This window comes from Dermochelys coriacea, chromosome 8, assembly GCF_009764565.3.
Source record: "Dermochelys coriacea isolate rDerCor1 chromosome 8, rDerCor1.pri.v4, whole genome shotgun sequence".
Classification (NCBI taxonomy): domain Eukaryota; kingdom Metazoa; phylum Chordata; order Testudines; family Dermochelyidae; genus Dermochelys; species Dermochelys coriacea.
In genome coordinates this window covers 7,096,077-7,123,166 of record NC_050075.1, presented here as the reverse complement: position 1 = coordinate 7,123,166, position 27,090 = coordinate 7,096,077, and the positions used below count along the sequence as shown (strand labels likewise).

General features: G+C 48.2%; 1 protein-coding gene across 1 annotated transcript; it reads left to right on the top strand.

The window, feature by feature from the left end:
• CDX1 (caudal type homeobox 1) lies at positions 1-26,824 on the top strand. Its single transcript, XM_038413989.2, has 4 exons — positions 1-429; positions 2,047-2,064; positions 25,102-25,247; positions 26,360-26,824. Exons 1-4 carry the CDS (start codon positions 3-5, stop codon positions 26,561-26,563), a joined length of 795 nt encoding a protein of 264 aa, XP_038269917.1. The 5' UTR covers positions 1-2; the 3' UTR covers positions 26,564-26,824.
• Positions 26,825-27,090: the final 266 nt, after the last annotated feature.

Here is a 27,090-nt window from a genome sequence, read left to right as displayed (position 1 = left end):
TGATGTACGTGGGCTATCTTTTGGATAAGGACGCTAACATGTACCCTGCCCCGGTCAGGCACCCCAGCCTGAACCTCAGCCCCCAGAACTACGTGCCTGCGCCCCCTCAATACTCGGATTTTGCCAGCTACCACCACGTGCCAGGGATTAACAGTGACCCGCACCATGGGCAGCCTGCGGGCGCCTGGGGGTCGCCATACACACCCACCAAGGAGGACTGGCATTCCTACGGGCCTGGAGCCGCTTCTTCCGTCGCTAGCCCGGGGCAGCTCGGATTCAGCCCCCCTGATTTTAACCCAATTCAGCCGCCAGGCTCTGGACTCCTACCTCCAGCCATCAACAGCTCGGTGGCCCAGCTCTCCCCCAATGCGCAAAGGCGCACCCCCTATGAGTGGATGAGGCGCAGCGTCCCAACAAGCAGCAGCAGTGGTAAGGACCCTCCCTCCACCGGCCTCTCGGGGTTATCTTTGCTTAGGTCGTAGCTGGGGTGCAATCCTGCACCCCAACAATGCCAGGAAGGGAAGGCAGCATTCGGCCTGGGGGAAGCTGAGTTTTCAAATGCCCATTACCCTAGAGAGCTCTGGTCAATGACACCGTAGCGTGCCAGGGTATTTCGGAGAGCGCAGGGCTTGTAAATTAATATTTACACGCAGTTTATATCGGCGGTTTTGTCCATCTGAACTTCGGGGGATAATTAAAATCTCGGAGACTTTCCTTGCAACGCCTCGGCTTCCTGGGGGTCCTTTAACAAGCGTGTCCCCAGAGCTGGCCCATACCGGCCCTGAGTCAAAGTGCATTTCCCCCTGCCCCGTAAAGCTGCATAAAAGTGCTTTGTTCTTGCTTTGTGCTAGTGACAGTCCCCACGGGGCAATATCGCCATCCCCGGTGTGGCAGCTGAGGGGAAACCTATTGCATCCGATGAAGTGAGCTGTAGCTCACGAAAGCTTATGCTCAAATAAATTTGTTAGTCTGTAAGGTGTCACAAGTACTCCTTTCCTATTGCAAAGACATCTCTCTTCAACCCCCGGCCCTGCCTGGAGCCCGCCTGGACTGGAATCCAAAGAGTTTAGCTCCAAATTCGGGTCACACCATTCTGTTAAACACCCAAGACCTGATCCAAAGCCCAATGGTCCTCAGAAAGGGGCCGATTCAGGGCCCAATTTTCCAGGGCCTGGGAGTTTTACCCATTTCTCCTCAAACCGGCAAGGAAACGCTGGTGCTAGGCTGGCTTTACCCAGCCTAGGACGCTCTCCTCTGAGGGCCCCAATCCCCCCCGGGGTGTGCAGCTGATGCAGGATCAGACCCAGACAGCCTATATCCCCTCCTTTCCTCTGTTATTGGGAGCCAGGGATTATGAACGGGCGAGCTTCGATCGCAGGCGGCCCAGTGGCTTCTAGTTTTGCCATTTCGGGTGTAGTTAAGAAATGCCCAGAGCTTATCCCTCGGAGCAACAGGCTTCTAAGCACAGACTGGGTGCCTCTGCCAAGCCCCACTGGGAACTGGGCTGGGGCCGGAGAGCTGGGAGCGCACATCCCCAAGGGAAGTGGCAGGAGGGAAGAGAGTTTCTGATCATTCAGACCCTTACTGGGGGAGATCCCGGACAGACCCTGCACAAGTCACTGGAGTGACCTGCACTGATTTTAGAGAGCGCCCCCGCCCCCACCCCGCGCTGTGTGTGGGTGAAGTGGGGGCTGGAGAGGGGGGGTTGTGTGAGTGTGTCTGTGAGAAAGGGGGGTGTATAGGGGAGTTGGGGTGTGGGAAGCGCGGGGGGGGATTGTGTGTGAGAGAGCGGTGTGTGTAGGGGTTGTGTGGGCTCTTGTGTGTGAGAGGAGGTTTGTGTGAGGTGTGCAGGGTTGTGTGTGTGTGTGTGTGTCCAGCGCCCCCTTCCAGGCTTGCTCTCCCCGGCCCTTTGCCTCCCGGCGCAGTCTGGCGCTGCGGCCCGGGCCCCGCAGCTAGTGGTTCGAGGCGGCACCTCGCTGCCTCTCCCGCAGGCTCCGGGCCGCAGCTGAACTCCTGACCCCTCCGGAGGCTGGGGGCCGGCGGGAGGTGGGGGGGGTGGAGGAGGTGGAAGTCTCTCCCCAGGCCAACCCAAATGAACACGCTCCGCGGCCGCCCGGCTGCCCAGTTCAAAGGCAGCGCGGTTGTTTAAGGCAGGGGGGCTGGAAGTGGAGGCTGCCCAAATTTACAAGCGCTGCCCTTTGTCATGCAGATCCGGAGTGACTCCGGGTTGCAGGAAGGCGCGGGGCGCCCAGCAGCCCCATTGTCCTCGGCCTTTGTCGCCCCTGCTCTGCTCTTTGATGTTCCGAGCCGAGCCGAGAGGTCGGTGCGGGGCAGGGCCTCGCCCCAAGACATCTCCCCGCTCCCACTGCCGGGGCGGCCAAGGCCTGGCCAATGCCCCCCACCCAGCCCTAGGCTGCGAAGGGGACTGGCCCAGCCAGGTCCTGCTGGCCGACCTCCCCAGCCTGCTGCACAGGGGCCTTCTTCCACTTCCATCGCCAACCCGGGAGGGCTCTGGTACGACTGGGAAATCCAGGTTGGAAAGGGGCAGGCTGTGAGTGGCTTGGACCCACGACTGGCTGCCCCACATCTCCAGCCCGGCTTGGGGTTTATCCTTCTCTACTCCCTTCCCCGCTTTGCCTTTGGGTCAAATCCTACTGCCTAGATCCTCCCAAGATCCCAGAGCCCCATTGCAGTTAGGTGGGCGGCTTCAGGGGACATGGGGAGAGCCAGATTTGACCCGGAAGGCTACCAGCTACATATCACTGCCCCTCAGATGGGGTTATCATCATCAGGTGTGAGGACCCCGAAGCCCCAGCAATATCAAACTCAAAGTGGACTCCTATTAAAAAAATATATGTATCAGAGGAGCAGATCCTACTGGCATTGGCTTCACATGCAACAGGAATCTGCTCAGAGTGAGCTGCGGACCAGATGTGGTAAATTTCCCCATGTAGACCAGCCCATCACTTAAATTGCCCCTACAAGTGGTCCAGTTCTGTCTTCCTTACTTCTTCTTTCCTATGGCTGGTGTAGAGCAGCATCTACAATTTCCTCTGAAGTTGATCAAGCCATATGGCTACATCAGGGGTAGCAGAATTTATTGTAGTAATGCCTCCTTCATATTTATAAATTGGGCAGTAGGTGGTGATATGTTCGATGGTCTGTCTTGGAGAGTCATACTCCCAGACTGGGAAATCCTTGATTTTCCATTTGTGCATTAGATGTCTGCATCTACCATGGTTGGTTTGGATTTAGTTCAGAGTTGGCCAAGATGACAGTGGAAGGTTGAATCCAGGAACCTTACTAGACTGAGTACTGCCTTACTTACTCCTCGAATAGTAATACAGCCGAGAAGCATTGTGGGCTTTCAAATTCTCCTGGGGTTTGTAGCTCAGTACGATACTACTCAACATTAGCAAAAGGGGCTGAACTGAATTTGTATCCACATCTGATCCATGATCCGCAAAAATGGTCCACAGATATCTGCATCTGGATTTAAAGTGGATATCTGTGGATCTGCAGGGCTGTACAGATCCGGGCCAGAACAGACAGCTTGCGGCTTGATCCTGCTCTATTGAAATCAGTAGAAATCTTGCCGTTGATTGCAGGGGGAGAAAGATCAAGCTGTGTATAAATTCTACGTATCCGAGTACAGATTTTTAGGATGCCCCCCCACTAGCACTGAGTCTTGGTAATATTAAAAATCTTCATTTACACACCAATCATATAATCTGCACCAATTTGGCTATATCTGGGAGCACACACTACAGAATAAATACCTTAGCAAGGGAAGATTCTGATTCAGAAGTTGCTTTGGGTAATCGGTGCACACCCTTATTTTCAAAACTGCCCAGCACTCAGCTGCAATTATCCATCTCTATGAGAGCTGTTGGGGATCACATTTGAAAATCAGGCCAATAATGTCCAGTCGGGCCACTGATCAGCACCCAGGAATTCCTGCTAACTTCCATCCAATTGTTCCGAGTTAAAATTCAGGTACCTAATGCTTCATGGTCAAGAGACTTTTGGAGGTGTCCTTTTGAAAAGGTAATTTTTTACAAATCAAATGAATCTGAGTGCATTTACCAGCCCTTCAACTTGGAAATATGTCCCTGCTAGAACGTGATCCACCAGCACTGAAGATCTTTTTCATCAATCTATCCAGATGCCATGGGGGTGGAGGTGGTATCAGAACTTAAATTAAATAGAAGCCAAAATGAGACATGCTCTGTGTCTCACTTTGGCTATGATCTAAATATTGCACTTCCTATTTTATGCAGCTTTTCAAAGTTTTGACAACACCCCCTCCAACATGTTTGAGTGGCTTGGATAGGGTAATGATCTAGCGGGTAGAGAGAGAGCTCTGCACTGCCATGCAGGAGACCTGAGTCCAAGGGGAAAAGGGCTGTCATGAGGGACAGCCTCAGTCTCTGCTGGAATGAGAAGCGGACAGATATGGCAATGGTGGGTTCTCATCTGCCATGAAGGTCCAGTTGCTGAGCGGTGTTGTCATCTCTTGCTGCTGTCATCACATAAGAATTGTACGGCTTTAACTGTAGCAACATAATTACAGCAGTACGAGCCACCTAGTGTGGATGCTGTTATACTGGTATAAAAGGGCTTATACTGGTACAGCTATTCCCATACCGGAAGGGAATAAACTCTACAGCTACAAGGCATTTTTATACTGGTATAACTGCATCCATACTTGAGATGCACCAGTGTAATCACACTCCAGTGTCATTATTTCAGTAAAAAGTCACACTCCTAACTGAAATAGTTATATGGATACAAAAACTACATGTAAACCAGGTCAGATGCCCTCTCCCTCTTACACCAGGATGGGTACAGCTGTCATGAGTTGGATGAAGCAGTAGCCCAGGATATAGGAATGGGAACTCTTTCTCCCAAGTGACTGGCTTGGGAGAGGAGGGTCTCAATATGGGGTAAGATGGCGGGTGCGTTGTTCACATATGAGACCCTCTCTGCTCTATGTGGACACTAAAGATCTGTTGGCATTTCTCAGGGGCAATGGCATTTGCCCAGATATCTTTGGCCGAAAATACCCCATCCCCTCAATACCGTTGTACGGTGCAAGAGTTGCTTGTGCATTTCTGCCCCAAAGGTGGTCGCATTTCAGTGGTGCTCTAAGTACATAGCTTGAGAAACACTTTGAGATTAAAGGCACTCCAACAACAATAATTGATTACACAATAGGAATCCTAATTGAATTAATTTTATGTACACTATTAATTGACTAGAGCAGAGCACATGTGAATTCTTTGTCATATACTGTGCCCAGTTTTGCGGCTTGTTGCCTTCCCACTGGGGTCTGCATAGGCACATTCAGAAAATAGCAGAATTGAGGCCTTGGAGAGGACTGGTGATGAGTGAATCATGATATTACTATCTGGATGGATGACTCCAGAGCCCCCGTTACCAGGGCAGGAATTTATTCCCATTCTGATTAGTGCTCAGTGAGATCCTGAAATGATCAAAACTCCATTATCCTCCATTATCAAAAGAAAAGCCAGCTGCATGGGGTAGTTTTGGGCTCTCAGGTCAGCCCTTGGAGGAGAAACTTGGGAGTGGCAGAAGTTTGAAACAATTGATAAAGGAAGAAAGAAATCAACAAACATCTTCTCTGGATGAACCTTGTTTAATAATTTTACACCCAGGAGTGGAATTAAGATAAAATGGGGGCTTGAAGCGCCTCTGATTGAGTTAAATGACAATTGGATTGATTGAATTGTGAAAAATATCATGAGTTGCTCAGTTCATATCTCTTAGATTAAATACACACCAAAGGCCAAATAAAGTAGCCATTGTCTCCTTCAATGCGTATTAGGAAATTCCCCTCCCCAGCCAATATCTAAAATCAGGAGGGTGTAAAAAAGCTCTGCGTCTGCCCAGTGCATCTTTGGCTTCTAATGATAAGCCCATTCTTGCAGTCCTTACCTAGGGAAGTCAGTCCTACAGGCCTCACTCAAGATAAATTCCCAGCAAAGTCAATGGGCATTTCCCCGGGGAAAGAGCTGCCAAATCAGACAATATCAACTAGTACCAGTTCATTTTGTTCGAAAATTGGCTTAGAATTTCTGTCCCTCTCCTCCATGCACAAGCACTCCACATATGGGATTTTTTGCCTGAGTAGGACAGCAGGGTTCTTAGTAAGAATCTGCAGTTTCATCCTGCAGGGAGATCTTGGGTGAAATCCTCACCAAAATCAGTAGCAAAACTTCCATTGACTTGTATCGGTTAGAATTGCACCCATTAGGTGTTGTTTATATATCCCAGTCTTCAGTAGGATTTGTGTATGCAGAGCGTTTACAGAATCAGGTCCTTCATACCTAATGGAAATAAAATATTGAGGGCTTTCCTGGGCCATTCTTTTTTAAAATAGGCAAATACTTCAGAAACTTTCTTTATTAAGACAAAAAGTAATCAGCCTAGAGGCAGGTTTGGCACAGGTAAGGGAGAAATGCTTAAATAAACTGTTTTATTGCAATCAATAAACTGGGCATTAATCAGTCTGGATTGATTAACTACCCACCTTGCTGCAAAAGAAATAGGAAATTGATACCACAGTGTTTTTGCTATAAATATCAACAGTTTCATTATGAGTGCTATAAATCATAATACTTCAGAAGGTTATAAATTACAACTTCCTCTCTGTCACTCCTTGAATAAACAGCTACTAGTCTCTAGCCTGAAAGCCGCTGGGAAAGAGTTTTTCTTAGATAATAAGATACTGTAATAACATCAAACTTTACATGGGAGAAAGGGGTGCAAATTCTATAGAGAGATCCAAAGCCCAGGGGACCCCATGAAAAGTCTCTAGCTGAGTCATTCAATGAGCTTTGGACAGGCCTTAAATAAGGGAACATTTTATATAATTATTGCTAAATATTTACATGTTCTCCTCCAATTGAACTATCGAACTATTTGGGGGGAGGTCCCAGCTCTTTGTACAGTGCAAGAGAATTGAGAGACTTCAGGGAAAGGGTTGCTGAGAAATTGATTAAGACACCAAACATTCAATAGAACTGAACACATAATTCCTAACAAATTATGTGTCGAACGTCACCTCTTTTTTCTGTTCATAAAATGTTCACAAGCAGAGTGTGAAAATCTCGTGCTTGCTCATGGTTAACAGTTATTTGCAAACCTCCTTGTGAATGTCACCTCACTCTAGAAATAGCTTAGGAAGGGCTTGCTGAAAATGTTTCAGATCTGAACTTTGAAATTCACGCTGGTTAGTTACAGAAAGCGCATGGTTTGGATTGTGTTCTAGGATTTGCGTAACTCATGAACATGGTGTGAATTTTAAATGTTGCAGCTGATTGTACAATTAAAACTTCGCTTTTTGGTGAATCCATGAATGTAGAAAAACTGCTTTTGCAAACGTTCATGTCAGTGAAGTTTGAGCGCTTGAATGCTGGTGGAAAGCAAATGTTAAACTTGCCGCAAGCGCGGTCAAATCAAAATGTGTCTAGAATTCAACCAAGTATTCTCAGAACTTTCCCCACGCTATTTGCTCAGCTGTGGTATTAACCCCAAAATCTTGAGGGGAGAAAATCCTAATTACTGAGATGTCGTGGCAAGTTTTGCTCTGGAAATGCTGCTGCAGGAAGTCTCAGGGATGGCACTTTTGCAGTCATTCCCAATGTCTTCGTGAATAGGGTGATTTTCTCATCTGAGGAGGTCAGTATATTTCATTCAGCCTGCTAAACTGTGTGTGTGTGTGCGGGGGAGCGTTTTCAGTAAATGATGCACCATTGTTAAAGTCCTTAACACAATTAACCCCCCACCCTCCACACACACTATATACCCACACACATGCACGTACACACCCAAACCACCCCCACCACCCTTAAATTATTAACCCAGGGATTTGTTGAGCAGCTAGTTGCCTGTCCAAGGTACAGAGTTTTCAAACTTTCTTAGAATTGACTTTCCTTGAACAAAAAAGGGCTTCCCTTGAACATTAAAGATACCTACGTGACAGGCCAGGCCAGATAATACCCTGAGATTAGTGAAGGGACACTTAAAACCTCTGGCCAATGGAGGAGATTTCTTATGGGGGAACCTTCAAGGATGCCCACCTTCCCGCTCTGTCAACACTGTGCTTTCATGGTGATAAGGGAGCCCGATTCTGCTCTCACACGAGATTTACACTGGGGTCACTCCATGAACTTCAGTGGAGTTGCTCCTGATTTATAAGTGCAAAGAGAATCAGGCCTGCTCTGGACAGTTTGACTGTGGCGCAGAGGCTGGGAACTGAAAAGAAGTTGAGAAAAGAGTAGAAAATGCTGTAAAGATGGGCTAGTATCTTCAGGTTTCAGAGTAGCAGCCATGTTAGTCTGTATCTGCAAAAAGAACTCACGGAAGCTTATGCTCTAATAAATTTGTTAGTCTAAGGTGCCACAAGTCCTCCTCTTCTTTTTGTAGTACCTTTAGGGACTGTTTTCAGAGTAGCAGCGGTGTTAGTATGTATCCACAAAAAGAAAAGGAGGACTTGTGGCACCTTAGAGATGAACAAATTTATTAGAGCATAAGCAAAGTGAGCTGTAGCTGACGAAAGCTTATGCTCTAATAAATTTGTTCGTCTCTAAGGTGCCACAAGTCCTCCTTTTCTTTTTTCAGGGACTGTCTGCAGCTGCTTTGTAGGAAGGCACTGCTCCTTCTGACACAGCAGGCAAAATCCGGAGAGGTGCTAAATTATGGTAGGCTGGGGCTGGAAGCCTATGCTTCATTAGTCAGGGTGTGGCGAGCAATGTGAAATTGATACGCAGTACACCCACCCTCCAGCTGATCTGTTTGTTGCCTCAGGCCTACCTTCCCACGTATGACATTACACAGCAGGTATGGTTGATGGGAGGTTTAGCAGTGTACTAATGAAAAGCTGGGCGAGCAATCAAAAGAATCAGCCAGGTGCCAAAATCAATGCTGAATTCTGAGGAATTGGAAGGGGAAAGACGAGTCTGTGTGAAATACATAGCCTAGGTCTGCTTGTGATGTTGTCCTATCAGTTAATTCACCTATGATTCGGAGACAGCAACATTTTCAGTGCATTTCCCATTAAATAGGGGTGTGTGATGATGATTAGGGATGGGTAACATAGAAAACTGTAGCAGTTCTACCATCTCCTAGGCTGGATCCTGATTTTCATTGTGGGTTGTATTAAGAAATCCTTGCTTTGGTTTGCAATTCTCACAAGTTCTTGATCCTTCCTCACTGCTGTAAGATGCCTCTAATGTTATGGTGAGATCCATGAGGGACTGGGTTTTTCTCTATTTAACTTGTAACTAAGCCTGGCTTTGGAGCACTGTGGAGCCTTTGACAACCACTTTCTGATAGGCACAAAACTGGGGAAATAATTCATATTTCTGGAAGCACTTTTTCCCCCACTCAGAGAAAGACCATCAAACCAACTACAATTCTTTAAATAATAGTTGACTGCAGCCAGTCTTCTGTGAATAGTTTGCACTGGAGATGTAGCAGTTAATTGTGATTGGTCCGATAAGATGAGTCACATGGTATTATTTCTGTTCCCTGACTAGATGAACACTGTGCTTTACTCCTGGGAGCATTATGTGCCAAAAAACAAAAATTCTGCAAAATTCTGGAAATTTTATTTGTCAAAATAACACTACATAATCACGCCAGTTTCAATTATTTTGGTAATTTGTTTCATAATACCTGTTAGCAAGTATTTCTGTAACAATAGAGACCCACACAAAAATTCCCCCTGGTGTAGAGTTAAAGAAACCCCTATGATAATCCAGTTACGGTTTCTCTGCTCCCTGACCCGCACCCCCCAGAGCCCAGCCGGGGGGCCAGACACCCTCCCCCCAGAGCCCCCCCCAGCCAATACACCTGCACTCCTCCCCCCCCAGCCCAGACACCCACCTCCCTCCCCCTCCTCAGAGCCAAGGGATCCAGAGGGAGAAACAGCCCAGTCTTGCATGGAGTTTCCTGTGTGCAGGTTGGGAACTGCAGCTACCAGGAACCCTCTAGCTCCCACTCCCTCCCGCCAGCAGTGTCTTCGGTGTGCAAGCTGGACTCTGCCAGGTCTGGCAGCCCATAGTGGTGGCAGTGCATTTCTGTGGGGAAAAGGAAATTCTGCGCAGTAGCACAGAATTCCCCAGGAGTAATACTTGTGCATATGAAACAAATGTTTGTTTGCAATGAAAACTCCCACATGTGACGTTGGAATTTTCCCACTCAGTGGACGTGAAAGTTCTGGAACAAGTAAAATGTTGGCTGCTGGATACTTGGAAGGGCTTTCTTAGGATTCCTATACTGGCTGTTGGCCACACCTATGACCTGACATCCCCTTCCCCTCAGAAAGAGAGATTACACCCCTAGTGTTTCATCCACCGTCTATATTTTTGCTACTTCACTTCCTGTGGTGGGGGGCTGAGAAAGGGGTACGAAAGGGCTTGTGAAAACCTGGCCTGTTGATTCACAGCCGGGACAGTGTCCTTCAACCATTGTGCGTTTGGCTCCCCCACCCTGTAGGAGCTACCGTGAGCTCCTGTCTGAAGTCGACAAAATACAAGGGCGACGAAGGAGTGTGGGTAGAAATAGGGAAGGCAGGTGCTACTGGGGATCACAGGTTCTCAGATGGAGGCTGTTGTCTCAACCTTTCTTTTCCTTCAAACAAAGTGGGTTTAGTGATGGTGGAATGTGCTGGTTTGACTGTCATGATTACTGATGGCCGCTCGCTAGCCAGGGAACACTTAGCTCCATGGGTAACAGCTTCCCCATGCAACCTCATTAGCAAATTAGATAATGTGCCTAAAGTGTGTGGCATTCTTCTGAGGGGCAGCTCTGTATCAGTGCAAAGAGTTATAATTATTGTGCTTCCATAAGGATGCGTAGCCTGGGTCCCAGGTCCTCCTGCTCGTTCCTGGCCTCTTCGGTGACACTGTGAACTAGGAGGCAATTACCATTATTTCTATCGGTGATGGGAGCCCTTTCGCAGTGAGAACTGAACTGGGACCGTCAAACATTTCACATAAGGTTACTGAGCAGCCTTCAGTTGGTAACAGCTTGTGGTTGGCTGTTGACCTGACCCAGGCCGGAATAACTGGCTGAGGGGCGAAATTCTCCATGTCCCATTATCAGCCCCTTGAGCTATCAAGCCCCCTACCATCTCAATAATAAAATCCCCCTCCCCCCCACCTGCATGTATAGTTTAGAGACTTTAATAGGAAACCATCTCTTTACTGGCACATTCCCCTTCTCTCTCAGCCAGCCCATGGAAATATCCTTAAGGTACCAGATTCATAGTTACTTGTGGGCAATCCTGCTGGATGATATTGTAAGGGACTGTGGCTCTCACGGACCCTGGTGGGATTTACGAAGAGCTGTGGGGTAAGATAATAGTGATAGACCCTACGGGTATATACTCTGAGGATCTGTGGGCCTGGTGGAAGAGGCTGGAGCAAGTTGTGAGGAGTGCAGGCTCAGTATCACAAAGCCCACAGTGTTGTAGTGCAAGGATTGTCAGTCTTGTGTGACTGAAATGCTGCAGAAGCTTCTTAGGACCCAGGGTAATGCTGCAACAGTAGAGAATACAGTAACCGCCCTGGCAGCAAATTTCTTCTATATTTCTTCTCTGTGATTTTCTTAGGAAGATGTGCAATGGTTGACAGTGGTGTATTGTATATTTGGCTTCTTGTTGCTTTGGGTACTGCCGGAAGGGATGTATGTTAGGGAGGGGCCACTCCAGTCATACACTGGCCGACTAGCATGAACCTCAGGGCTATTCACACTGAAAGGGTTGGAAAATGGTTGGCTGCCTGAGAGGGTTAGAGTCCAGTGGGAGGCCTTCAAATCTCATGAGAACCAGTAAGTGTCTAGATCTGCAATCTCAGTCATGTAACTGATGTGGCAGCCATCTTGCCATCACTGATTAGTCGTTTTGCCTGCTGCCTTCCTCTCTGTGCTTCATGCAGGAGATGAGCAGAAAAAACAGTAGGTTGCTCCTATTCCAAACTACAAAAGAGACATTGATTAAAGTTGGAGCAAGTGCAGGCAGGAGCAGTCAGCACAGGGTTTGGAGTCAGTAGTTTCTGAGATCCAGTCCTGACTCTGCCACTGATTTGCAGTGTACCTTTGGGCAAGTCCCTTTGCCTCCCTGCCTAAGTTTTCCCATCCATAAAACAGGGAGGATAATAGGTACTTAGCTACTTCACAGGGGTGGTGAGAGGTGTAATTAGTCAAAGTTTGTGCCATGATTGTATTTGGACACGTATGGATTTTCATCATTAAAAAATTTAAAACAAAAATGGCAGCTAGATGTTATGGAAAGGGATACATGAGAGAGAGAGAAGATCCTTATGGGGACAGACAGATGGATGGACAGAAGTTCCATGCGCTCTCAGGCTCTGCTGCTGGCTTCATTGCTAGTGCAGGGTGAGGGGCAGAGAAGGCAGCATTAGCGAGAGGTGGACACAGACACCCCACACTACACACACATCAAACACAGGGCATACCCACTGCTGAATGGACAGCCCTTCTCAGACAGCTGGTCTGGCTCAAGCTCGCTTGCTGCAGGTTCTGCCTGTTTAGTTTTGGATGTTTCTGACTTTTGGCTCAGAGAGGGACCAGTCTATTATTACGTTATTCATATGGTTTAGGGAAACCTACATTCTTTGTTTTATTTTTAACTGTGGATGAGTGAAGCCACATGTGCAGAGCTGATCAGCAGTGCTACACACTGAGGCATAAATGGCTGGACTCGGCGCTCTGTGCTCCTGACCACACCCACCAGCTGGCATTTCTCAAGGTCACTCTCCCTCATTGGAGTTTCCAGTGTTAATTACTTTGGTTTAATAACTGCCAATCCCAGCCCCCACACTGTGCTCTCCCCTGTGAGAGGGTCCCCACCAGGGGCTGTCAATGAACATATAATCCTGAACCTTCAGAACCAGAAACACCAGCCTTTACCATTTGAGCTAAAGGAGTAAATCCACTAGCTGGTAGCAGTAGTAGGCTCTTGTCCTCTATGTGGAGCAGCCACTATATCGGGACACAACACAACCTGCTCCAATCTGTGTCTCTTTCTATCACTGTGCTCATGAGTCCAACACCATCATACAATTGTACAATTCTCCTGTCCTCTCTGCATGCATTTGTGCTGCTCCTGCTGCTGCAGTGTATGCCGAATGCCTATTATCCACCTGCCAACACAATGGTGCCCACCTCTTAGCCATTCCCATTTGCTGCATCAGCTGTGCCCTCCTTACCCAGGGCTGGCTGGATCTCTGGTAACTATCTCTTGAAGGAAACAGCCACCTCTTTTAAATACATACAAGTCTCACCCCTCCTCTGCCTGCTCCTCCAGTTCTGTTTCTGTCTTTATGCCTTGCCCGTCACTCTTTAGTGCAGTTATTTCCATTCCAAATCAGAATATTCCCAAGTATTTCCCGAGCCTCCAGTTCCTAATACCACCATAATCTGAACATCCTTATATTTGCCCATTCCTTCGAGTTTAGACCTAACACCTTGAATCATTCTGTTCTTTGCACAATCAATTCAATGCCAAAGTATTCTTTTGGGTGCCTAGTCTCATAGGCTCCTCATTGAGGACTCTGTCTTGAAGCAGGAAGAGGAGGTCAGTCCTGGGGAGAAAGGCTTGACTACTGCTGCCTCTCTGGGCATGAGCAAGTGGGATCTTCCATTCGCCTTGACCTCACCGAAGGCCAAACTCTGCTTTCTAGCCCCAACAGTGACTTCTGACTTCATTTATCTGCTGGCCTCAAGCAGGCTGCTCTAGTCCAGGGTATGGAATAGAGGAAGCAGGAAGAAATTTTTATTTCCCCTTTCTTCCCCTGCTAGGAGGGAGCGACAGAGCGCGCCTTGTCTGGGGCTGCATGGGCCACAGCGGATGGATGGAGACCCAGCTCCTAAACCCAGCCACAGCCAATCCCAGTCTGATGGGAGATGGCGAGACAGGTGCGTTCTGATGAGACGTGGTCTAATGGGACATGCTGTGCGATGGAGCTGAGGCCAGAGCTCCCTTCCTTGTCTCAGAGCGAGCGTGACCTCAGACAGAGCCCACGAGGCCTTATCTGTGAGAAGGCAGCGCAGCAGGTAGATGCTGGGTGCAGCTCAGAATCTGGACCCAACCCACCGTCCCCATCCCCATGTGTGCGCATGGGTGTGTGTCTTTGCGTGCACACGCTCAGAAGTGAGTCCCTTTTGGTTTGCACAGCACATTAAAGCTGCTCCCTTATCTAATCGTGGCTAAGGTGAGGGCTATTAGAGTTATATATTAACAAAGATAATTATACCCTCTCCCCACACAGACATTGGCCCTTTCTTGATCCTGGTGCTGAAATCCTTCCCACTGGCCTCGTGAACGGCTCCTTGTGGCTGGTCATTCACCTGCCATTATTGTGATAGGACAGAGAACGATTGAAAAGAAGCCGGCCTGATTTAGCTGCAGATTGTCAAGCGGCGGCGATAACGTTTTCAAAAATTCGAGTGGCCAGTTAAGGGCTCCAGGCCTGAGGAGGCCCGTGGCCAGGCTGTCAGGAGAGGCGGGCTTCATTCATAAGGAATAGGGGGGAATGAGAAAGCAAAGGTGGCGAGCGAGAATCTGAGGTCAGGGAGAGGGAGCGAGTGCATGCTGATACTCTCAGGCACCTGAGGCCAGGTTCCATGGCACGCAACTGGGCCTGCATGAGAACTACCCAAAAGACAGCCTTCAATTGGCTCAAGCTCCCAGTGCGGGGGCCTTGGTGCTCCCCTCAGACCTTGTCGGAGGGCGGGGGGGCAAAGAGAAGGGTGGCTGTAGGCAACACTGCAGGTGGCTCTGTAAGCTTCCTTAGCTGACCCGTGCCCACTTATTAATGGCAGGGTGGAAAGTGCTCATGGAGACCTCGGTTGTGGCTTCTGGGTTGTTCATTAAAGCCCATCCTCCCTGCTGCTGTGGCTCTTGAGGAGCCCGGGGCACTGGAGCACTTGCCCCTACATGGGACCTATCTCTGGAGAACGGGAGCACCATGCGGTCAGTTTAAACAGCTGGGGATGAAGCATAGCGCTGGGCCCCAGGGGGTTGTGTTTTAATTTAAGATTCCATGTTTGGGGAGCGTGGAGCGGGGCATCCATACTCCACGCACGATCCTTGCAGGCTTGCATCACGCGTGAATGAGTCTTACACTTAGGCAGGTGTGGCCCGGTGTACCGGGCTTGTGCACGATCACGGGAGCTCTGCACTCGGACCCAAATGCAGTCACACGGCACAGAGCCCCAGTGCTGTGCTGGGGGCTGGAGAGCTGTGCAGGTTGCATAACGGGGAAGGAAGTCATAGCCTGCGGAGTCATTCTGCAGCTGCTGTTGCAACTCTGAGGCTGCAGCAGAGTGAGTGGCAGTAAAGTTACCCTTTTACAAGGAGGAGGAGAGAGCTGCAGAGTTGCGCCCTTTGCCTTCTAGTGCGGCTCCTTCCCAACCTTCTTTTGCCTTGCCCACCCCACTCACTACTGTGCCCTGCAGCGCAGTGGGTAATGCAGAGCTGGGCTCTCTACCATGCTAGGAGAGCACATCCTTTATGTGTTCCTGGCCCACCCTGGAGCAATGCCGTGCCAGGGGAGCCTCTGCAGCCATGACGGAGGGGACTGGATTTGCCCCTAAATGAAGCTTACGCAGTGTGGAAGGGCTGTCTGCTCAGGTGTGTGTGTGTGGTGGCGGGAGGGTGCCACACCTTAAGAGAGACATGGATGAGGGTAGTTGGAGATGTGATTTGATTTTTAATAAGGTCCATCACTAGAGTACATACATTACGTCTCCCATCTTCACTGCTGGAAATAAAGGTCCAGTTTTATAGCTATGGTCTTTTCAAACAAAGCAAAGCTGTCTTGAGGTGAAATCTTTGGTGGCCTAAAGAATTTGCATAGTGAGTGGCTTTCTATCCCAGCCACCAACGATTTAATTCACTCCAATGTGACTGAATGGAGCGAGCACATCATTCATCTCTCAGACGAGTCGCTTTCTATTGCAAATAAGAGCTCGACACCAGAAATGCCTGGTTGAAGCCCTCTCTCTTTCTACACCCACCACGGAGGGTGCATCTATACTGTGTTTTAAAACCCACGGCAGCGAGTCTTGTGCTATCGCACTAAAACCAGCTGTGTAGACGGTTGGGCTCGAGGTGAGGTGAGCTTGACAGCAGTGTCTGCACTGCTGTTATGGATAAAAAAGCACTGTAAAGATAGAATTAAGTTTGCAACTCTGCATTTGTATTTAAAGATAGTTGACTTATTCATTGTGAGTACTATTTCGGTCTTTTCTTCTGCCTCTAAATCTGCCACAATCCACTTTAGAATTCAGCAGATGTATTTGCATTTGACCATTAGGGCCTATATTCTGTGGAAGTTAGAGGGATGAATTACCGTCAGTCTTTGGGTTGAATGTGCAACCTTTGCTACTTTGTTTAGATTGTAAGTGCCACATGGGAGGACCTGTCTATTCTGTGTTTGTGTGGTATTAGCACAATGAGGCCCCGCTCTTGGTTGGCTCCTAGGCCCTAACGTAATAAACAAGGTTAATAATAATGTTTGTGGTGAGTGACTGGTCACTCAAGTCACATGGTATTGTTTCATCTGCCTGATTAGATGACTGAAACATTTGAAACAAAGAGGAGAATTAATTAATGAGACCTGGTGAACAGCAAATAACAGCGAATGACTAATTTCCTGCAGGGACTTTTGGATGAATAATAATTCCTGCTAAAATTCATGGAACATTCAGGATTCACCCACCATCTGATTTTTGACTTTCAAACATTTATTTTTAATCTTATTTCCTCTCTTCCCAATGGTCCGCCCCCCCCACAACCTTCTTCTAATAACTATTTATTTAAAATATTACTATCTGACATGTACATTTAAAACCAAAATGATGCCTTAACTTTTTTTGTTTTGAAATTTCCATGATTTTTGAGTGGTTAAAAATTAATCCCTTAATGTGAGAAAACTTGTAGGAATTGCTACAGTCGGGGCAAAGAGAGTTAGAAGTCAGATTCCCATGGAGCTTCCATATGCTCTGCATGAGAAGAAGCCCTGGTTTCCACCTCACTGATCATGTGGAGTTTACAACTTCTTCATGACTCCTTGTGTTTATAAATTCTTGGGCTTATAAACCCGGCAGTGCTTATAAACTTGGAAGGAGTCCTTCCAAAATTTAACTCTGCAAGATACCCCGCAGAGTTTATAAAATACGCAGAGGACCCTTAAGAATTAATGAACGGTATTTATAAATTTCAGGACCAGGGATGCCTGAACAGGTAATGTCAGGCTGAACCTATGCAGCTTGTAACTTTAGAGACTTGGAGCAATTTAGATCACTTTGTCCACATACTCTACCTGCGGGAGTTGTGAGAGGCACAGAATTCACATGGAAGTTGTCGCCGTTGCAGAGAACACGTGGAGCAATGGCCCCCAAGATGTCTCATTTTCCTGTTGCTTAGCTAATAGCTTTTCAATAATCCACCGGGCACAGTTTAATACACATCTGTGCACTGGTTCTCTCTGGCATCAAGTGACTGCAACACTTTTAGAGTTCCTAGCTCAAAACTTTTATCAGTAATTTTTGAAGTCACGTCGCATACACAGCCAGTGCGATCCACCTCACAATTGCAAAAAACCTCACCAAAAATCCCCCTAAGCAGGAGAATATAGATGCAAATTTCAGATGGAAAGGGCCTATATTCTGTGGAAGTTAGAGGGAGGAAATCAGATTTATAATGCAAATTGTCTTACAACAGTAAACATGGATTTACTAAGGTGGGTCCATAATATAATAAGGCTCCTTTTCTTAACCTCGTGTTTGTCTCGCTCTATATTTGCATGTGTTACACACACAAACATAAAATCTCTCTTTTGCACAACTACACCTACTTACTGTCACACTGAAACACATTTCTCAAGGGGTCACCAAGTTGTTCGGTCCTACTAGCTATGACGAGGAATTGAGGTAGGGTGCTAGAACTGGAGGTGCTGGCTTGAAGTAATAATAGCAACCAAGTGCGCGGTTTCCATCACATGCAGCATTTAAAATTTTGTTCAGTGGCTTTCAGTATAAAATCCCTATAAAAATCGTCCCAGCGTCCAACTTAGGTGCTCTCTTCTGAGCAGATGTGACGTGAGCCAGTCTTACTACCTTGCTTCCCTTCTACGGCAAGGGATGAAAGTGATGATCAAATTAGGTCTTTTCTGCTATGTGTGATTTAGTGGCTAACGCCCAGTTCTAAGAGATTTGGGTTCTATTCCTGGCGGTGTTACAGACTTGCTGTGCTCTTATCTACCTCGCCGAGTTCTTGGAAGATTTAATTGCTGCTTGTCAATTGCTTTGAGATCCTCTAATGCAAGGCTGCATAGATGTGCACATTATTATTTAGATGAAAGGTGCTATATGAAATCCCACTCTTGTTCTGTCCACATAGGTGCTCATACAAATCCATGCTCCATGCATGTGTACCTCTGAACACACATTGACACATGGATGAGCAACCCTGGCTGCATGCACAAGCACACACTCGGCCTGTTTGCTGAGTACATGCACTTCAATGGCCTCCTCAGCCAGAGGCCTAGAGAGAGGACACAAAAGCCCCAGTGAGTGGTACAGTGATGGAAATCCTGCTTCCACTTGAAAAGGTGAGTGACAGCTTTTGTAGCCGGGGGTCCTCAGGTCATGTCCCAGCAGGATCAGCTGTCTCCCAGCACATGCGCCCATATGCAGGCACATCCCCCAGGTTCACACATGTGTTCCCACATATGCATGTATTGACACACGCTTACACTCCTGCAGTTGGCTTGGTGGCAAACTGGAAGCAGGAAGTAAACTGGCTTGGGCTTGGTTACTCATTAGAAAAGCAGCTGCTTTTTGCCCTGAGGCTCATACACCACCTGTTGTGGTGGCTGCCTTTTCCCGCTCTTATAGCCAGTGGGCTGATCTCTCGTAAATCACTCAGCAGGGTGACCCTGCCCTCAACATCTCTCCTGAGGACTCTTCCCTCTGGGGTCCTGTGCCATGGCCCAGGGCGAGCCCCAGGCCGCCACAGAGCCGCTGCCCTCCGATGACGCTCACCCTTGTTTCCTCTCCTCTTTCCATGAAAGAAACCCATTTTTTAAAAAAATCCCCATCTAGTTGAGGTGGGAAAGGTATGGAAGAGATGGAAGGTATGGCCGGCTGAGGCCTCCCGGAGTGAGGGGAAAAATCCAGCTGGGTAGGGCTGAAGAGGGGCGTTGCATCTTCCACTCCAGCGGTTCCTTCTCTGGTGTACTCTGCAGAGACCTCGGGCCCTCCCCTCCCTAACCCTCCATGGGGTGGCAAAGGAAGCCAGAGAGGCTGAAAGGGGCAAGTTGGTGGCTAGAACCTGCTGGGCAAAGCGTTCCAAGTGCACAGGGAGACCAGACTGAGGCAAGGGGCTTAGCTTCCTGCTCCCACCCTCAAACATTGGTACGATCAACACCAAGCCTCGGGTAGGTGAGGTGGTGTAATAACACCTGGCCCCACCCTTACCAGGAAGAGCCTTTCCGTTGCCATTTGGCTTTTCCATCCCGAGGGTGAGGCCAACAGCAGGAAAGGCCCAGGCTGCTGCTCATAAATTAAAAAAGGACGGACTCACATGCACTCCTATATTTTTACCCTCAGAAATGGGCTTGCTCATATTTTAGGGGAAGGTTTTGAGGGGGGGACCAATTAATATTTTATCGGTCTGGGTTTGCTGGCCAGGCATTGGCTGCAAGGCACTCAGACACCATAGTGAAGGGCATAAGGTCCCACTTTCTTCCTTTTTAGCGTGTGCCTCCTCCTCTGAGCCCTGATCCTCTTCTGCTTTCTTCCCTTTGTGGGCTACCCACGTGTGCGCAAGGAGCTGACTGATCGCCAGAAAAGGCCAAGTGCCCGTCTTGGAGCATTTATGACACGGAGCCATGTGAAATTCCCAAACTGATGCCAAATGAGCAACTCGCAGTAGAACCTTTTCAGTCCCCTGCCACCGGCTTGGCATTTTGCTCACTGAGTCAGTTGAGTCATCCCTGCACTTTGCGTGCAAATCTTGCACCTTTTTCACCACTGCTTCCATTGCAGCCGCTAATTCTCCTGCTTTGGGCCAGGTTAAGTTTCCTTTGGTCAATAATCCTCTTTGGTTGCTGGTATTAATAATAAGACAAATCAGTCTGTCCCACAGCAGATCCTCTAGGACACTTCCACATGAGTCATGGATGCTGATCTTTTTAACTGGCGTTCAGATACCCCGGTGATGGGCATAGTAAATCGACTAGCAGCCAAGCAGGCTGTACGTTTGTATTTCTAGCTCTCCGAAGATGGTGTTGCAGTCTGGGCAAATACCAGGCCCCCAAAGAGTCAGGGTACAGTGAGTGGGGCAGAGGGAAGTGAAGAGCAGGCCTGAGTAGTGCTGTGGAAAGGCTCCAGACTGGCAGCCCAGGAAGGCTGAGCCATCTCTCGGTGGAACAGGAACAGCACCGAAGCAGCAATTCAAGCTTCTCCTCCACTGCTCGCCAATGGGGCCCAGTCCTCTCCTGGAGGTACCCCTCCTGGGGTGAGTAGACATGCCCATGAGACTACCACGCTGCCCATGCTTTGTGGTGACGTTGATACCTGTCCACCAGGTACCATTTATTTCACCTAGGAGAGCTATGCGACATTTTGGACACCTAGAATTGTCTGACAATATAACAATATGTTATCATGCCTTTAGAGCAGCGATACTCAGGTTGAGGTTCCCAAACCGCAAGTGGCTCTTTAATATGTCTCCTGCAGCTGTTTTCAGCACATGGTATTAAAACACCGGGTCATTTAATTATTAGCCAATCTCAGTTATTAACCAGTCAGGATGCTTTTACTATGTTATACTAAACACTTCCCCTGGCATACTGCTTACATGTGAATCGATAGTACTCTAGGAAATGAAACAATGAATTAACACAACTGTGGTTCTTTTGGGTAATGTTGATCACTAATTTGGCTCCTGAATCACTGAGGTGTGAGGATCACTGCTCTAGAGCAAGGCAACATTCCTGTCTTGGGCTAGACGTGAACCAGAGAACTTGAAGTGAAAGGCTTTGTATCCCGTTACCTTGTCCTGCTCTGTAGGAATGGATCTTGGTCTCCAGGCCTGGACTTTCCATAAGAGCAGTATACACAGCATCATACATAGCTCCCCCATTCCTTTTCACTATGCCAGTCTTACCAAGCGTGACTGATGGCCGTCATCATGGAGAGACGGAGTCAACAAGCCATACAAGAATCTTCCAGTATCAGGAGAAAGGGACATTTTTTTTTATTAAAGAAGGATAAAGACAAACAAAACTAAAGCAAATAACTCCCCTCTTTAGAGATTCCAGTGGGCTTCTCACATCCCTTTTCATGCCTTTTCCCCCGGCCAGGTCCCCTGTCCCAGGACGGGATGCTAGAGAGCACTAAACTTTCTTTATGGCACTCACAGATTCCCCCTGCGCAGAGGGAATATTCAGAAGGGCAGTATCCACCAGGTTTCCAGATGCTTTGTGCCATGCAGGGGTGTCAAGCAACCTAAGAACTGGGCCCTCTATATAAGGATGTCCTCCTGATTAAACAGATCCAAGAAAAGTATCTGGTAGCTGTTTATGGGGGGGGGGGTGGACTGGTTGTGATGATTTATGTAATCTATTGCTGACACTTTTCTTAGTTTGGAAGGGCTTCATGTTTCCTTTCACTGCTACAGTATTACACTGATACTCCAATAACATATTTAATACACTCACATGCTTTTCCAAATTAAAAAAGAGGGAGGTGACAATATTCTGTCCTCTGAATGGAAAAGGCTTTCCATGCTTTGGCACCACCAATCACCATGCAGCATGAGCTATCTTGAACACAATCCTGCCCTCTATTACTCCAGATTTACATCTGTGTAACTCCATGGACTTCTGTGGGGTGACTCCAGGTTTACACCAGTGCAACTGAGCAGATTTTGGCCCATTGCCTTCTTGAATTTTGGAAATCTCTTAGTTATTGCTGTGTCAAGCTCTGGAGAATCTCTGTAGGTCAAAAAACACACGGCCAAACCCTGTTTTCAGTGACACTGACGTAAATCGGGAGCAACTCAATTGAAATTCATTAAGCTGCTTTGGATTTGCACCCCCTGTTCCCTGGTACAGCTCCAGTCTCTTTGGCAAAAGTTTAGGAAAAGACAGGCATCTACATCTGTTGTTCTGTGTTTTCCAAGAAGACAAATGGACTGATTCCCAGGAAGGAGGATGTTGAATATGCAGTTGAAAACACCATCATGACCCACCTGCCATTCTGGAGCAGAATTTATTGATTTCTGGATATGAAACAAATTTTCATGGCTGTGTTTGTTGCCCTCCCTCTTGGGTATTTGGTAGTGAAAATCACAACACTCTTATTAGAAAACCTGTCGATGTGTGTATATCCAGTTCTTCCTTAAAATGTCTTGAAAGAAAGGACCTATGTTCACTGATCCAGGAATGTAATAAGTGAGATGGCAGGACCATCAAAGGCCTATGTTGTATCTATTTGCTGTATTTCTGAGTCACTGCTTGTCTGTACACAAGGACGCTGTTGTGCATGACTAATTTGTCTTCAGGCAACCCCGTGGTATTGCGGAGCTGAGTGTTCTGCTGCAATTAGACTTCTGTTTGGTAGCGATGTGGATTGCTTAACAGACATTTGTATTTAATGCTAACAAAGCCAATATGCTACATTTTGGACCCCTAGAATTGTTGGACAAAGCCTTTGTGGATTAGCAAAATGGATGACCGACCCCTGGTCTTTGACGCATACATCCCATTATCCTGTTGTGTGGTTAGAGTTAGGTCTTACTCTGCAAAATCCCACAGGATCTCCTAGACAGAGCCCTCTCTCTTACTGTGTATTTTCATTAAACCTTTATCTTTTGGTTTGGATATTATCCCAAAATATTTGTCACACACTGAATGAGCTAATGCAGGAGACCTGTGTCTCATCTTCTACTTTTATTTTTCCATTTAGGAGAAAATAGTTATAGAGAGGAATTAAATTACTTATGGCTGGGGCTGAGAAGCAATGTGTGGGGTCCAGTTGTGGAGTTTGGGGGTTTTGGGGCTCCATCTCTGCTTTGTCTTTTATTATTTATCATCATCATCATTTCTATTACAGTATATAGGCTCTAGATATTTTATACATCATTCTATTACCGCCTAGCAGCCATCTCTAAAGAAAATCAACTTTCACATAACTTAAACCATGTGATGGATCTGAAGAACAGTTCACTTTCCTTTCCAGTATTACATGTGAAATGTATCAACACATTCAAATCAAACCCGCTGCTTACAAAGAGCCCTATTGAACTCCTGATTGAAATCAATGGGCCCAACGGAGTAACAGAAAAAATGTTTGCGAACAATTATTCAGTGAACAGATGCAGAGTTTCACAACAAATATCCCCAAAGAACATATTTAACTCATTCAACAAACAAACAAGTAACTTGCCCTACGCTTTGTCTCGCTAAACACTGGTCAAAGGTGGACAGCTAAGCTGCACCTTCAAAATATACCCTTGCATCTGCTTTGTGCACAAAACCCACATTTGCAGACACAACTTAGGTGCTGCCCTTTGAAAAAGTGGTACTGCCCTGTCCCAACGGCAGTGACACGTGTGTTCATAGCACATTCCATAAGCCGCCCCTTTGCTTCACTATTCCTTTGGGGCCGTGGTGAGCAATTCAGGGCCTTCTTCCGTCCTTAGGTACACTGCCTGCTGGGGTCACTTGCTAGAAGTCTTGGGTAGGTATCCAGAAACAGAGCTCGGCCCTTAGGTTTCTTTGCCTGCAGCTGCAGGAGCGGCCCTAGCCATTTTACCAGCCAGGGTGGAAAATGTTTTCGCCCCCGCCTCAGCAGTGGAGGGGAAAAATCAAACAAACCAACTCCGGCTGGCCAAGCAACAGTGAAAAACCAGGTCAGCCAATGCAGCAGAGAAAGGGGGGGGAAAGTCAAGGGGCACAGGAACATGTTGCCCCTGGAAGTTGGCACCCAGAAACCACCCTGCTTGCTCACCCCTAGAACTGGCCCCAAACAGCGGGCAGTAAACTCATTGGGGCTACTGCTGTAACATAGCTGCTGTTCCCATCTGCAATCCTGCTGCTATTCCCAGGGGAAAATCTTTAGCTCTCCTGGTATCTTCTTTTCCTGTTATTATTTCTTGTGCAGGTTGCAGTACTGCCTGAAGGCCCAACCAAGTGCAGGGCCCTCTTGTGCAGGGCGCTGTACAGACACATAGCGAGAAACAGCCCTGGCACTGAAGCTCTTACCATCTTTGTAGACAAGACTGACAAAGGGTGGGAGGGGAAACAGAGGCCTGGAGCGGGGAAAGACGACTTGTCCAAGGACACACAGCAAATCAGAGGAAGAGAGAAGAACAGAGTGCGGGTCTCCTGATTCCCAATCCACTGCCCCATCCCCTAGACTCCACTACACTTTCCCTCCCTGGTTTCTAGCATATGCATCTTAAAACGATCAAACCTGATGTTCTTCCAATAGGTTGGGTCTGGAGTTTTATGGGCAAGGGACTCTGGTTTCCTTTGCATTCTCAGGTTTCATTTAAAACCTGTTCATTCTACATTTCCTAGCCAGTGTCCATCATTGCCTTCCAACACAGACTCTGGTGCTCTGTCTCTCTCTGATGCCGTACTGTGTCTCTCTCTCTTTCTTGGGTGCAATTAGATACCGCACAGCCTCCTCCTCAGTCTACGGTGTCATCTTTCTCTTGGATGCCCCCGCCCCAGCCAGCTCTCTTTTTCCAGCAACTGCTTGCCAGCGGGTAGGAGTCTGTGGGGCTCCCTAGTGGACTGACTTGGGCAGTTGCCAGGCAGAGCATTTCCACATCCCTTCTGAAAGGGCTTGATGTCTCCGCTACCCTCTGGGTACCAGGGCACTGCAGTGGTACCAAGTGATCCATGGCATTGCATTGTGGCTAGCCGGCAGGTCACTGGGGGTAATATCCTCACACTCATTCCTTGCCATTTGGCACTCTGAGTCCCCACTCCAGTCACTGGACATTGTCCTCTCTGCTCTTTCCATTAGGCAAGACCAGAACAAAAGACAAGTACCGGGTGGTATATACGGACCACCAGCGACTGGAGCTGGAGAAGGAGTTCCACTACAGCCGCTACATCACCATCCGGCGGAAAGCAGAGCTGGCGGCAACGCTAGGGCTCACCGAACGGCAGGTCAGTGCTGAGCTAGTCACGACTCACTGGGTTGGACTGGGGTTATTCTCCCTCTTGCCCCATCAGCTACTGTCAATGGGAGGATGATGGGTAACAATCCAACCACTGCCAGTGGCTAAGGGCTCCTCCAGCCGATCCCATCCCTGGCAGGTGAGATGTGGTGCCTGCGTTGTCCCTTGGGATGCGCTGATGCAGGCAGCCTTGGACATTAGGCCTAACTGCACCCATTGAAGTCAGCGGTAAAAGTCCCGAGTGCACAGTTAGGCCAATGCGGAGAGCTCTTGAAACGCCCCCACTCTTAGGGTGATCCTATAAAACAGCGGAGTCAGCACCCGCTAGGGGAGATGGGAACGCTGTAGGGGAAATGAGAAAGCTATGGAGGAGACAGGAAGCGAGGTTAGGAATCAGGGGCGCTCTGAGGGGGTGGGAGTCTTGCGTTCTGGCACAGGCTCAAAGCAGCGACGTGGCTCATAAAATGAAGACTTCCCCGCCAACCGCTGCACCACGGCTCCTCGTTCCTTTCTGCCTAGGGTGACCATACGTCCCATTTTGGCTGGGACAATCCCTTTGTTAAGCCCTGTCCTGACTCTTTTGGCAAAAGTGGGCATTTGTCCCGTTTGCTCTGGCCAGCTTGATCAGTTGGCAAGAGCAAACGGGACAAGTGCTGACTTTTGTCAAAAATGTGGGGTGTGGAGGAATGTGCCTGTGGGGGGGGGAGGAGAATGGCAATGCCAGCCCCCCCGGGCCGGGCGGGAGGGGCTCAGGCTAGCCCTGCATGGTGTCCTTTGGGAAATATGGTCACCCTATCCCCTGGCGCCCCCTGTCGGAAAGTCTCTCCATCCTGTGTGTGCTGGAGGAACAATAGTGAAGACAGAAAAACTAACCCGTCAGAGAATTGACTCCTTGCACTGACTCCCTCCAACCCTCTCGTCCCCATCACCTCACACGCTCTTTCCCTCCCAAATGCTCATTCCCACTCTGTCCCTGGCCTCGCTCACTGCCCTATTTCATACTGCCTGCTTCTCTCCTGCTGTTCCTTTCCCTGTTTCTCTCTCTCTCTCCCCCCTGCCCCCACCCCATGCCTGTCCATCTCTCTCATCTCGTCTCCACAGGTGAAAATCTGGTTCCAGAACCGGAGAGCCAAGGAGAGGAAGGTGAACAAGAAGAAGATGCAGCAGCAGACGCAACCCACAAGCACCACCACTCCCACCCCGCCGGCCGTTGGCACCCCGGGTCCCATTGGGGGCATCTGCAGCAGCACCACCAACCTGGTCTCCTCTTCCCCAATGACTATCAAAGAAGAATTCATGCCGTAAGGCCAGCAGATAGCAAGACACAGCTAGATGTGCCGTGCAGCAGAGTGGAACCAGGTGGGGAGCTCTGGAGACTGACAATCCCTTCACAAAGACATGATGCTGTAATGACTGAGCCTATGAAGCCACTTCCTCTCTATCCGGAGGAAGAATAAGCTTTATTTTTGATGGCAGATGACCTCTCCGTGGCAGTGTCATGGATTCAGTTCTATGTACAAAAACAATAGCTTAGTTACTGTTACTCTGTGGTAGGAAAGAAACACTGATCGGGCCTCAAATATTTAAAATCAAATGGAAGAGGGGGCGCTTGGGGGATGGGAGGAGACTGTGAGGCCTAGGAAATGTCATTAGCAGGAGGGGAACAGGTTGGGAACAGGTTGGGCTGGAGGTTCAGGAGACTGGTCAGGAATGACTTCCCCTCGCCACCTCAGGCAGAATGGGGCTATTCAAACAAGACCGGACTAAACACTAGGTAGATGAAGTGCTGGGAACAAACTTCTGAATCAGTCTCCGGCATCTCCCACGTTCAC

Coding starts and splice junctions, on each gene's coding strand:
- CDX1 (XM_038413989.2), top strand. CDS start 3: ATGTACGTGGGCTATCTTTTGGATAAGGACGCTAACATGTACCCTGCC. Junction 25,248..26,359: donor TAGGGCTCACCGAACGGCAG/GTCAGTGCTGAG, acceptor TCGTCTCCACAG/GTGAAAATCTGGTTCCAGAA.